The 13,913-nt window shown below is 46.6% G+C and overlaps 1 protein-coding gene across 1 annotated transcript; it reads right to left on the bottom strand.

The window, feature by feature from the left end:
- Nucleotides 1-2,470: 2,470 nt before the first annotated feature.
- Nucleotides 2,471-13,309, bottom strand: NOC4L (nucleolar complex associated 4 homolog). The gene is made up of 15 exons (XM_005488932.4): nucleotides 13,151-13,309; nucleotides 12,841-12,964; nucleotides 12,599-12,705; nucleotides 12,182-12,289; nucleotides 11,917-12,066; nucleotides 11,309-11,408; nucleotides 10,975-11,009; nucleotides 10,822-10,872; nucleotides 10,170-10,281; nucleotides 9,482-9,542; nucleotides 8,837-8,947; nucleotides 6,849-7,012; nucleotides 6,384-6,466; nucleotides 5,553-5,666; nucleotides 2,471-5,254 (listed from the first exon to the last, which is right to left on the bottom strand). The coding sequence occupies exons 1-15, from the start codon at nucleotides 13,244-13,246 to the stop codon at nucleotides 5,138-5,140; spliced, it is 1,533 nt and encodes a 510-aa protein (XP_005488989.2). The 5' UTR covers nucleotides 13,247-13,309; the 3' UTR covers nucleotides 2,471-5,137.
- Nucleotides 13,310-13,913: the final 604 nt, after the last annotated feature.

Genomic DNA, 13,913 nt, shown 5'->3' with positions numbered 1-13,913 from the left:
CCTATACAACCAGCAGCTCTGGGGACAGAGGTTTCCTGCATGATTGCACCGAGTCCTTTGTCTTGCCATGAGGTTTTTGGAGGTGGAATTGCTGTTGAAGGGAGCTCTGAGAACAAGCCTGGTGCTTGGGGCTGCAGCCTTTGCCCTGTCAGGGTGCTGCTCAGACATTCCCTGGCGGGTTCCGTTCCTCAGGAAGGAAACCAGGGGAGTGTTAAAGGCAGTCAAGTGCTCTAAAGCACAAATTTACATTTCATCTGCCAAGATACTCAAAGCATATAAATATCTAAATGCTACCCTGAAACAGAATATTTTCCTAAACTGGGACTGAACGTTTTTAGGACATGGTTAAAAGATGAAAGGCCGCATGAGGCTATTTGGGAAGAGGCAGGGAAGGCTGTTACCCCAACAGAGCAGTGCCAGCCAGCACTGTTCATTGCCAGGTGTGCTCATCCCAAAAACGGTGCGTTCATCCCAAAGAGGGTGTGCTCATCTCCTGTCCCCACTCCGCAGCGCCTGCTGGGACACCCTGAGCCAGCCCCAGCGAGGGGACAGAGTCACACACCCATCCCCGAGGGCGATGCCCGGCCCGGGGGCCTCTGCACGGCCCGGGAGCTGCAGAAGGGATCGGTTCGGGTGCGGGGGAGCAGCCTCGGCACGGGCAGAGCCCCGCGCAGCGCAGCGGGCACCGCCGCCCGGTCTGCACCGTCCTCTAGCGGCCACCGGGCCCGCTCCACCGGCCACAGGGCAGCCCCTTCCCTTCCCTTCCCTTCCCTTCCCTTCCCTTCCCTTCCCTTCCCTTCCCTTCCCTTCCCTTCCCTTCCCTTCCCTTCCCGGTGAGGTGGCACTGCCACCCTCGCAGGGACACTGCAGCTGTCACACTGCTCACACCAGCAAGGCTCATTGTCTCCCTCTTGGAAACTCCAGCTCCCGGCCATCAAACCTCAGTTTCCAGCACCACAGCACCTGGGATCTCCCATCCCCAGCCCAGATGACTGAAATGTAAATCCTCACACTCCCAGCGTGCAGGAAACTGATGTAGGAAAACAGATGTGATGATTCATTTGTTTTGTATCTCTGAGCCCAACACTCTTTCCCCATGAGCAGCCCAAGAATGCACCTTGCCACCCACCTCAGTATTTGATAAAAGTTACAGGAGCAGCTGTGATTGATGCTCCTCCTCACACAGCGCTCCAGCCGCTCTCTGGATAACGTGTGGTGTTATTGAGGCATCAATTATCTTCAGCACGAGCACAGCTCCATTAGCAGGCCTGCAGCCTGCTCCTTTTGATAAGGTTCACTCTGTGCATTTATCAACAAAATGGGGATAACCAGCAGGACACGGAGTCTGCAGCTCTTAACTCTGTTAGGACAGAGATGACGTTCACATCTCTGCATGCACCATCAAGCAGAGCATCCTGTCTGCTGGGGTTTATTCCTCTGCAAGAGGAAGGCAGTTGCACTCTGATTTTATCTCTTTTGGCTCTATTCACATGCTCCAGAACTCTCTTTTTAGAGGCGCAAGCATGGCCCAGGGACAGGGCAAAGAAACTGCAGAAAAGCAATTCTTTTTAGTAATAGGTCTCAAACTTTCTTCATAAACTACACAAAGATAGACTCTTGGCTTATTAATAGCAGTAAATCTCCAAGTCCAATAGGCTTCAGTTAATGAATATTGATTATGATAGTGCTGGAAAAAGCTAGTGTCAGTTGAACTGAGATCCTGTAGCCCTTTTTGCCTGAGCAGGGCTGTAAATTAATTGAGAGCTTGTTTTTCAAAATTAGGTAGAGGAAAACACACGGGTTATGACTGCACTGTAGCTCTCACTATCTCAGGGATATGAAACCACCTTAATGCCAATAGCAGCACTCATTTACAGATGTAAATTTGCTCTTCCCTCTATCTCCCACTGAATATCTTAAAAGTAAGAATCTAAGCTGATTAACAGAAACATTGTGGCCACCTCAACCTTTGACTCCTCAGATAAATCACATCATGCTCTTGCTGAGCAGCTCTATTTTGCAGCCAGGCTGGGATGCCTTTGAATGGAAGCTCAGGAAAATAAACCAAGGGCAGTCCATTGAGTCAGAGACCTTATTGTTACCCTCCGGTGGGGGACCAGGGCAGTGATGGGTGGGGAGGCTGCAGGGTTATGTCAATGTTTTCATAAAACTATGTTTTATGCTCATTGAAATAGCCCAACAATAACAAAAACCCCCAGAACAGCCCTCTCCCCCCTCCCCACATCTGATAAAAACCAAATAATAACAGGAGTGACTTATGCACTCACTGCCTGGTACTTCAATCTGGCCTTCCAGTTAATACACCCCATGATTACAGCATCTATAATCTACAGTCTGTGGAGACCTGGAGAGCAGGAGCAGCAGCAGGTGTGCAGCCTGATAAGGCTTGCTCACTCTGTGCAGATGAAACTTTCAATATTTATAACTGCTGATTTTTTTCCTAGATGCCTCCTATTTGAGGGGAAAGGGGTGAAAGTTGAAAGATAAAACCTTGATGAAAGACAAGGTGGAATGTTTTTCCAAGTACAGGGAGGAGCTTAAAGCTATCTGCACCTAAGAGCTGGTTTAAAAATGCAGCTCAGGTAAGAACAGCATCAGAGCTGGGGGAGTCAGTGGAAGACCTTTAAGGCTTGTCTGAAGTGCACCCAGGCTTTCAGCTGTAAGCTCCTCTGAGCTCTCTGTGGTTTGATTGTCTGCACCAAGCACAGTGGGACTGTGCTGGGGCTGCCAGGCATCATCACAAAATAATTAAGTCACCCCAGGTCAGCTGCAGATACTTCAAGTACAGCACTAACAGCACTTCCAGCTCAGCACTGAAATGTGCTGAGGAATCTGGAAACACCCTGTGTCAGCCTGAGCCTCTGCCCCAGTGCCAGCAGGAGCTGCCAGGGGCACCACACACTCCCAGCACACTGGGAATGCCCTGGAAAACATGAATTGCATCCTGCTCCATCACTGCAGGGTGGCATCCACAGCTGGTGGAACACTGGAGATGCTGGTGCCTTTGCAGTCCTCCTCCTGGAAAACACAGGGAGTTCCATTTCCTTTTTTCCATTTCCTTTCCATGGCATCCCTTTTCCTGGTGCTTTCCCCACAGGCAGCAGAGGGCCACACCACAAGGCAGGAGCTGCTGCTTTCCAACATCCCCCACCAAATCCATCTGCCCCTTGTGCAGGGTGTCCCTGTTGGTGCCAGGAGAGCCCAGAAGGACAGACAGGCACACAGGTCACACAGCCCTGAGGACAATGCTTACCTTCTGTCCATGTAGAAGAACACAACCAAGCTCCCTCATTTTCAGCACTTTGAGATGTGGATTTGCCCCATGCCCATGTGGTTTAATATCTGTGCTTTCAAAAAGAACCCAACACTCCTGAGTGCCAATATAATCACAGAAGTGAATGACACTGCTCACCAGCAATTACACACAGACATAATTCAGCTATAACCTGAATAAAATAAAACCATCAGAGAAAGCCATTTTACACAGACATTCATCCTTTCAAATATAGTCATTAATTCCATCTGAGATGATACACTGCCCTCTTTCAAAGCGAGCCATGTGGTTCTCATTGCTACAGCAGAGCACCTCAAGATGTTTACCAAACACACAGAGACAGAACCCCATGACAAAGGGAGATACATCTTAAAGATGAAATACAAGGCTTGGGTGAACCTGAACTGAGGCCTCTCAAGTTGAAAGTTCCATCTCAACCATTCTGCCTTCCCACCTCAGATACCACAAGTCAAAGAAAGAAGAAAAGCAGGCTGGCCAGGGAGGAGGCATTGCCCTTTCACCAGAGAACAAAGAAAGAGACTTCCAAAGAAAAAGAGGAGAAATATCAATCCTCAGAAAGACCCCATGTGAATTCAAAAGCATCAGAAAGGAAAAAAAAAAAAAATGTAGAGCTCTACACTGTGAGGACACGTCCACTGTTTGGAAAGCATGAAAAAACTGGATGAAGAAAATGTAACACTTCAGTGTCTCCAAGACAGCTGCAGTTTTCCTTGACTTAACCAGACTTGGCTGCCAGAAATTAGATTTTTTGGCCTCTGCTTTCTTGATTGTAATTTACTCTTCCACAAAATATGATTTCAAATTATGCAAGCAGAGTTTAAATCTAAGGAGGTAACATTAAATTGTTGAAAGTGAGTTTTAAAAAAGTCCTGACTTCATCTGTGAAGTTAATAATGAGTTTATCTCAAACTTAAAACCTTGGGGGGAAACCTCATCAAATGGAATTTGTGCATGACTTCTGGAAGTATATGAAAAACCAACAAAAGCATCCAGTAGCAGTGGAATTAAAAAGTTATTAGCCCCTGGATACACTCTGGCCAGAGCTCCTAGAACACATGCTGCAAGCAAAACCACAGCAAGCTGCTTATCATTCTGAAGCAAAACTCAAGGATTAGCCTCCCACTGCACATCAGCTGGCCTCCCTGCTACAGCAGGCACCAGGATTATGTTCACTTCCAAAGCTCATGAGCATTTGGAATCCAGCAACCTCAGTGCATGAGATGGGTGTAGAGGAAGGAACACCAGCAACATTTCCTAGATGGATTTACTGAGCACCTTCTGAGCTGTCAGACAAACCAGTTTCAATGCCTTGAACGTGGGAGTGCTGAGTACAAGGAATATAAACATCCCTCTCAAGATGAGCTTAAAAATGCATATAAAAATATAATTATAATATATCAGGTGTTTACATTTATGTATTGAAGACATTTATTACAAACAGGCTGTCAGCTCTCACATAAGTAAAACATCTGAAAAATAAGAGCAGTCAGAGAATGCAATGCCCCTCAGTCCCATGGAACAGCAGTGAGGTGTCTGTTGATGCAGCTCCTGGTCACAGCCAGCAGCAGCTCTGGGGGAAGGACTGGAATCCCAGCCATGAACAAGTCCAGAAATCCTTGCTCTGAGGAGAAATCCTTCCCAAATACCAGGTGGCAGTCTGCAAGTGTGAGAAACACAGCAAAGTCCATCCAGGAGCAGGAAGAAGGCTGCAGCTCAAGCAGTGCAGCTCTGCTCACAGGGAAGGGCTGCAGAGCACATGGGAGCTTTCTGTGTGTCCCTAAGATCCAGCTGCTGACAGATGTGTTTTGGTAAGAGATGGTATCAGTCTAAACTGAAGTGCTCTGCAAAAATATCATTCTTCTTCCCAAACAAACCTCGGACAGGCTCAAACTCCAGGGGCACATCAACAGCCTTTTTCTTTACTTCTCTATCAAAAAGCTACAAAATAAAAACCAGAAAATACTGTCAAAATTCAGCACAGGCTCTTCACCCCAATAACACTGCACACTCTAAAGTCTTAAAACATCCAGCAAATAAACACTTCAGAGAAAAAAGCCAACCCTGTCACCACTGTTGCTCATGCTGTTATTTAACAGACCATCTTCCTGGCTTGCCCTGGTAACCAAGTCAGTGTAGCTCCCTCCCCAGCAGCAAGGCAGAAAACAGGACATGGCTGCTGCATCCAGAACCTCCTTTCCCCTGGTTCCAGTCATTCACAAAGGCACAGCAGCATTACCTCAGCAGCTGAGAGCTCCAGGAGCCCCGATATGTCATCCTCCATTTCAGACAGGGACTGGTTCAGGACAGCAGCTGCCTTGGCCACATCTGGGTGATAATGGCTCTGGAGAGACTGGAAAAGCAAAATAAATGGGAGATAATCTAAAAGTACAGGGTAACACACACCCATCTGCACTCCCACACAGGAGTCTGCCCATTTGTGGGTCAGATCTCCAGGGACCACTAAATTCCATCAGATCCAAGTTTGCTGCACCATGCTACTACAGAGCTTCAAGAAATCCTCATTTCAGGCACCTTTCAAACATGTCAAAGGCTCCTCTCACATGGTCACATCCAGCTCAAAACAGATTCATCCATAGGCCATGCCTACACTGCAAAACCCAATTTGGCCATCTCACAGTGCCCTCATGCCACACCCAAGCTCCAGCTCCTGCACATCACTCTTGCTACAGCCCCCTACACAAACCCCTCATCCATTTCTAGAGGACAACCTGGCTCTACTCAATTCACTTCCATCATGTTCACCAAGTTCCTCTCTCCCCTCCAGAGCCTGGTCCTTTTGCAGTTATTTAGTCTGTGTCAGCTGTCAACTGCAAGTTCAAATGTGAGCTCACAAGCACCCACTAAATAGCACATAAACCTCTCCAGTGTATGGAATCCTTTGCTAGGATAGAAAATGATGCAGAGTAAAACAATTCATCTCATTTGCAAGATATATGTCAAGTAGGTTCTTGTGAGAGGGGCTGTCCACTGCCAACACATGTCAAGGAAGCAGCAAGGGCAGAAGAGACCCATACTACACCTAGATGTTAATTTTGGGATGACATACCTGGATCTCCCACAGAGAGCTCTGCAAAGCCCTGCTTTCAGATGGCTCCTCCTCCTCCATAACATATGGATCTTCTGACATATCTAAGGAAACAGGAGATACACAGCTAACACCCCCTGTGTGATGTACATAAACCCAAAGGGAACACAGCCCCAGAGCAGTGCTGCAGCCAGAGTTGCTCCTTCCCAAGTCATTTATGGTTCCAGGGACAAACTGACAAATTCCAGCATGACCCAAGAGTCACTGCTGGCAGCACTACAGAACCATGTCACTTTTAAAGAGCAGAGCAAGTAGGGCACCTGGAACAGCTTTGAGTTTAACAGCAGGAGCCTGCTGACCTTTCACAAACCCAAGGGACAGGACAAAGGTATCCTTCCAAACCTCAGAACTGCAATCTCCCCCTTTCCTCCACAGCAATGCTCCTCTTTCTGCTGCCTTAAAGGCACAAAACAAGCCCTCCCTTACCTGCTGGCCCTGCTGGCCTGTGCAGCAGCACCTTGCAGGCGGGGTGCCTGCGGAACAGGTTGCAGATGAAGGGGAGGATCATGAGCAGAGCCTCGGGAGGAGCCGTGAGCGCCAGCCGCGCCAGCCGCTTGATGAACGCTGCCACCAGGTAGGCTGGCAGGTGCCTGGGGACAGGGGACAGCAGGGGACAGCCTGTCAGAGCCCTGGCAGGACAGCCAGCAGCCTCAGGCACCCCAACAGCACGGCAGGGGGCTCATTAGGCTGCTTGGCTGTGGAGTAAAAAGAAGCTTTAGGAATTGTGGTGTTTGTGAGGGTCCCCAGCATGAGGTGAGAGATGAGAATGTGACTCCAAGTTCTCAGAAGGCTGATTTATTAATACACTGTATTATACTATACTATACTATATTATATACCATACTATAATATATTATATACCATACTATAACATATTATATTTTACCATACTATACTATATTATACAATACCATATTATACCATACTATATGATATTATACCATATTATATTATATTATACTATATTATATTACATTACACTATATTATATTGCATCATATTATATTCCATTACACTATACTATATTATATTGCATCATATTATATTCTATCATATCATATTATATTATGCTATACTAAAACTACACTAAAGAAGGAGAAAGGATACCTCAGAAGGCTTAAAAAGAATGAACAATAAAAACTCGTGACTGACTCAGAGAGTCTGACACAACTGGCTGTGATTGGTCGTTAATTAAAAACAATTCACGTGTTTGGATAAACAATCTCCAGGCCACATTCCAGAGCAGCACAACATGGAGAAGCTGAGGGTTCTCATCTTCCCAGGAGAAGAATCCTGGGCAAAGAGGATTTTTCAGAGAATATCACAGTGACAAGGAATCTCGAGTTTAAGCAGCAATGTGTTGTGTGCTTGCTGAAACAAATTTTGGGGGAATTTACATTCAATGCATGAATAATCTCAGATCACTGAGAGAGTCAATCCTGACACATGGCACCATTGCCCCTGTACACAGCCATTCGCACAGCAAACCTTATTCAGTCCTTTCATAAACTGAGTGCTTGGCCAGGGAACCTTAATTATATTCTTCTTATGTCATTTTGTGCGTTTAATTAATACACAGGCCATGGTGTTAAATTTACATAACATTTCCAAGCACTGCAGCTGTTAATGGGAACATAAAGCTCCCATGTAGTGTAAATGTGCAGCATAATTTTTTTTTAATGGTAAAAATGCAAATTTCTAACAGCAATCACAACATTTAAGCCCCTTCTTCACATCAGAAAATGAAAATGACAATTTTCAGTCACTCAGGCCTCACTACACCTGCAAGGCTCAACAAAGTTACCCACAGGTCTTGTCACTCTGTCCAAAGTACACCAGGACTACAAGGGGGTTGGATATGAAGTGCCTGGTGCTCTGTTACTGTTGGTTTATTTTATAAAATATGACAGCGACTATATGACCAGCTGCCTATCCAGCTTCTTTCCTGTGTACAATGAACTGACAACATCAAGACAGGCTGTCAAACACTTCACATTTCAGTGCTTTATGTCTGCAAAAAGCCATCCATTTATCAGCAGCTTTGTAATCTATAAAAACCCAGCAAATTTTACTTTTCCATTTTTACAAAGACAAGACAGAAAATTCATCACTTTCACCCAAAGTGGAACAGAGATCAAAAACACATCCATAAGCACTTGCAGCTCAAACTCTTGATAACTAACTGCAATTCTTCCTTTCTGAAAATCTATGGCTGTGAGGCAAATCTTCAAAAATAGCACATGAAAAATTACACAAGACTACAATAATAGTCTCAGATTCAGTTTTCTCCATACAAAATGTATCTAATCCAGCAGGAACACTGAATACATTAAATCCAGACATGTGGGAGACTGCTCAGGAACAGAAAAGCAGGAGGAAAATATGTGAGCACACATAATAAAGATGCTACTTACGATGAAGACAAAAAGAGATCAGTCAGGTGGAAAAAGCGAGCTCGGTACTTCACGTGATAGATGGAAGGGTCTAACAGGCTGTACAGCTTCTTGTAAAAGTCAGGATACTCCCTGTTGAAAAAAAGGAAAAATACAACATCCATTAGTGGTGTACAGTGGGGCTGTGTCTAAATATGATTGTGCTTTCATTAAGAGCACCCCAGCCCACTGCTGGGCTCTGTTTAGCTCTCCTAGGCTTCCCTCTACAGTCACCACCTGAGAACAAACTGCAAGGTGAATTTATGGCTCTTGCAGTGCCCAGCCACCTTCAGGGTGTGAAGCCATGACCAGTGACTGCAAATGGTAGAGGATGCAGTGAAAGGGACACCAAAGACCATGGCTTCACTCTGTAATCAGATCAATAGAAATTGATTTCTAAGTGCTGAGCAACCACAGCCTAGAGAACAGACTATTTAGGTTCAGTTGTAAAAGAAATCAGACAGCCAAAAAGCTCAGCATCCAAACAGCCTGAGCCTCTTGTGCAATTTGGCTTTCTCATGGGGAATTTCAAAGCCTGAAGGTGTGGTGAATCCATTTCAGTTCCTCTTATATAGACATAAATGCAAAACCCCATGTTCCTTTAAACACTATACTCTTTTTACTTACAGATTATGCTGATGAACCAAAATAAACAACCCATTTAGGGCTAGAAGACTGATTGCTCCACCTGTAAGAAAACCAGCAGATATCAAGACAACAAAAATAACTAGAAAAAAATAATCTTTAGGCTTTTTCTATAATACAATCTTCCCAGAAGGAAAGCAAAAGTGAATAGCTGAAATCAGAGCCAGTGTGATGGCTGAAAGGTGAAACAATTTCATCTGCACCCCTCCAGACTCCCAAGTTTATTACAAAGATTAAGCTGTAGTTTAGAAGACAAATGTTCAACATATGAGACACAAAATGTGCTGCTCTAATTCCTCAACAGAGTCATACTGGGGAGGCAAAGGTCTGCTCAGAAAGGACATTTCTGCAGCAATCTGTGGATCCTGTGTTTGGATCAGCAGCACTGGCTGAACTCTGTATTTAAAACAAATCACTCCAGTATTCTACTCTTCCCCAAAGCCTTAAAAATTATTTTCCTTACACACAAGGAGCAATGACATTGACAAACACAGGCAAAATCACCTCACTTCCAGGGGCAATGGAGTTGACCCTAATTCCTTAGCTCCATCCCAGCCAAAAGTACACATATTCCATCACCCAGGGTGTGGTGCTGCATCCAGCAGAGCTTCCAAGTCCATCTGTGCCATGCTGGAGGTGCCACAAAGGATAAAATGCTGTTCTCACTCACCTATGCCATAGGCCACTGTCAAGAAATCCATCATGAGAGTGGGCTCGTTCATGTAAGGCAGGACAGAGTCGTGCAGAATGACAAGAACCTTCTTGTAAAGGCCAGGGGGCAGCTGTGAAGGACAAAACAACACAGAGAAACAAGCATTGCAGGGAGAACTGTCAGCACCAGCAACCTGTGGCTCAAAAAGGCAATGCACAAGCAGAAGGGAACGTGCCAGGAAAATACAGAACAGCTTGCAGCAGCAGTTCCCAAATGGGAGAGTTTACAGGTGACACCAAGGAAGTTCATTCAAGAAGCAGGTGCTCACAGCTAACAGTGTCATCACTCAGATGGGGAAAACCACCAGGAAAAAGGCTGGGGAAGTTTCAGCTTGTGAGCAGAGATTGTTATGCTGCAGATCACCCTTATGGGCAGAGATGTTTAAGGTAGGGAAAAAAGGCTGAGGGTAAGGAGAAAAGCAGGCCATATATGAGGTCATGTATTTTGGCTGTGTGATCCCACAGAAATGGTCACTGGGCTCTTCCCACCCAACACTCAAAACATCCTGGGGTCCCACCAGCAGCTTCCTGCAAGGCTGGACACAACTGCTAAGGATCAGCAATCCTTAAATTAAAGAGCAATGCAGATCAGAGGCAGAAGTAACACTCACCTTGTGCTTCAAAAAAGTCAGCCACATTTTTTGAAACACCTGCCTGTGTGCCTTAAAACAGAATTGCAAACAGTGAGTTAAACACACTGCTACAGATAATGCTCTATTTTAAGCGACAAAATTTCAATTCTAATGCACCAAATGAACAGTTACCTGCAGCTTTGAAAATTTCAACTCCTCACAGTTATCTAAAAAGAAAGAGAAACCAGATGTTGAACTTGAAATGGATATTCAAAAAATTAAGATGAACCTTTTTAAACTTAGCCTTTTGATGCTCTAAAAACTTGGGCTGAAGTACCTAATTTGATACAAGGCCATAACAGACACCCCTGTAGACTGAGGAATGTGGATTTTTAAGACTGTTTAGAATCACAGTGATCAAAGACACAGAAATTCTTCATCAGCAAACAATAATAAAGTCTTTACACACTAGAAATCTTCACCTGATTTTCCTTTTCACACAGTTTATCATGCAGAGTTCACTAACCTTGCTTTACCATAAATTTGACCATCTCAGACTCTTTGTTTGGCATGTTAATGGGTGAGATGAGGGAAAACACATTCTGCTGGTAAAAAGGCAGCGGCCTCTGAGGAAAAAAGGAAAAAACAAACATGAAACAAGTTCCACAACAGAGAGCAAGATGCTGGGCTTCAATATTGCCCTGTTTCCAAGTACTGAATATATTTAGGAAAGAGAAAAAGGATGACTAAAATCTACATAAATAAACTACACACTGGTATATTCTCTGTTGCAGATCAGAAAACTATCTCTGCAAAACTGGTGGATCCAATGAAAGAAAGAGGTTCTTCCTCTGCACCAAAGCAAACAGAATTAAAAATTCTCTGTGTGTCACCCAAGCTGTGAAGATTTGGATAAAACAGAAGCTAGAGCTTAGACCAGAAAGAACAGTATGTGTCTTGAAATACTTTCAAATTCAGAGTAAAGCCAGTCTTGGCATACTGACACACATAAGAAAAAAACCAATGCCTCCAGTGGGCACACTCATTTCTCTGGCTTCCAAATATTCCCATAAACTACTAACTCCTCCCTGCTTCACATACAAGACACACAACCCAGAGAAAGCAACAATTTACCTCCTTTGTCTTTTGCATGACCTGCCCAATGCTAGCAGTGACAGCCTTCATGACAAAGTAGCGAACATCATCGTACTCCAGGTACTCCTGGAAGCGGGAGATCAGCAGGGAGGCGTCCTCGGTGGTGGGAAGCAAACCATCAACAACCACCTAACAAAGGGTTTGGGAAGGAAAGCAACAGGTTCAGTCTCTCACAGCACTGGGCACAGGAGTTCATGTGCCATCAGGTCACTGACAGGAGGGACTTTTCAGGTCTGCAGCTTACCTTAAGAAGGTCACATGGAAAAGTTAAAGTTCCCTTCCACTCTATTTTGATCAGTGGATACTGTGCCTCCAATTCTACAAACTTCATGAGTGTGCAGAGCGCCTGCTCCTTTAAAAAAAAAGAAAGCAACATCACAAAAAAAAAAAAAAAAAAAAAAAAACGAAAAAAATCCCAAATAAACACCTAAACAAGAACAACAGGGGTCAAACCCAAAGGAGGCACCTTCAAGAGGAGGAAGAATGAAATTAAATATTATTTCCTGAGAAATCTGCATGCTCACTGCTGGTAAGCAGAGGTGAATCAGAGCAGCAATGCTCTTTTACAGCCCTGCCTGCCCTCCCACACTGAAACACCGAGCAAGAGCCTCAAGGGACCCCCCTGAACCCCCCGTGGGTCCGCAGCAGGCTCAGGACCCACCTTGACCTGGAAGGAATCGTGCCCCATGAGCTCTCCCAGGCAGCCCACGCAGTCCCTGTAGCGGTGCCGCATCCATATCCTGTACTTGTCCTGGGCGCTGTAGCTCTCTGTGAGGGACAGACACACAGACACAGGTTGGGCTGTAGCTCTCTGTGAGGGACAGACAGACACACAGACACAGGCTGGGTTCGGGCCGGGCCGCGCCTGTCCCGGCCAGCACCGCGGGTGCTCACTGTGCTCACCGCCCAGAGAGGCGTCCTGCTCGGGCAGCGGCCCCACGAACAGCTCCCCCCGCTCCAGCAGCGCCCCGAAGAGCCGGCCGCAGATCCTGGCGGCACTCACGATGTCCTCCGGCTCCTCCTGGCCCTGGGGAACAGCGTGTCAGAGCGGCGGCCCGGCCGCGCTGCCCTCCCTCCCTCAGCCCGCTCCCCCGGCCCAGCCGCGCTCCCTCTCTCCCTCACCCCGCTCCCTCAGCCCGCTCCCCCGGCCCAGCCGCGCTCCCTCTCTCCCTCACCCCGCTCCCTCAGCCCGCTCCCCCGGCCCGGCCCGCACCGCCAGCGGCTCCAGGAGCTCGAAGACGCGGTTGGCGCTGGAGCGGTTGCCCAGCACGGCCTCCAGGCAGGCGGCGAGCGCGGCCTCCCGCGCCATGCTCGCAGCAGAGGATGGAGGAGGAGCCGCGGCCGCTCCGCCCGCAGGCGGGGCCGGCAGCGGGGCGGGGATCGGGGTCGGTATCGGGATGGGGATGGGTCCGTCCCGCCACCCACACCGCCCCTCCCGTACAGAAGGCAGGGCGAGGCGGCGGTATAAAAATGTACACTTTATTACACCTTCAGGTAGGATACAGCACTATTCCTTATCATCCTACTGGGGCGAGTACAAATGTTCATCACTTATGTACAGGTTGACTTCCTAACACACTCCTGGGAGAAAGACACACCGAAAGGAAGAAAAAGTAATTAGAAGGAAAAAAATATGGTGACTTTTTATCTTCATCAACTGACCTAAACAAGAAACAATCGCCTCTTTAGACACCAAATCAGACCAGCACAACGACGTAGCCAACAGCTCTCCCACCGCTGGAACTGTTCCCCCCCACCCCGACCTTCATGCACATCATAAAAGCTAAACACTTAAAAGTAAAACTGGGGCTACCTAAGCAATATTTCTGGATGAGCAAGGCTATACTGTACACAGTGTCACTATCCATCACCACTGCATCTGCTTTGCATTTTAAACTACTCTGCTGTCAGCAGTGCCAGCTCCCTGGCTGGCAGGGAAATTTAGGGGATGGCACACGCCAGGGGTTAGCAGGGTC

Source organism: Zonotrichia albicollis, chromosome 18 (genome assembly GCF_047830755.1).
Source record: "Zonotrichia albicollis isolate bZonAlb1 chromosome 18, bZonAlb1.hap1, whole genome shotgun sequence".
Taxonomy (NCBI): domain Eukaryota; kingdom Metazoa; phylum Chordata; class Aves; order Passeriformes; family Passerellidae; genus Zonotrichia; species Zonotrichia albicollis.
The sequence above is the reverse complement of the archived record's forward strand: the minus strand, read 5'-3'. Positions and strand labels throughout refer to the sequence as shown.

Coding starts and splice junctions, on each gene's coding strand:
- NOC4L (XM_005488932.4), bottom strand. CDS start 13,246: ATGGCGCGGGAGGCCGCGCTCGCCGCCTGCCTGGAGGCCGTGCTGGGC. Junction 12,067..12,181: donor TTCCATGTGACCTTCTTAAG/GTAAGCTGCAGA, acceptor ACCCTTTGTTAG/GTGGTTGTTGATGGTTTGCT. Junction 11,010..11,308: donor CAAATTTATGGTAAAGCAAG/GTTAGTGAACTC, acceptor CTTTCTTTTTAG/ATAACTGTGAGGAGTTGAAA.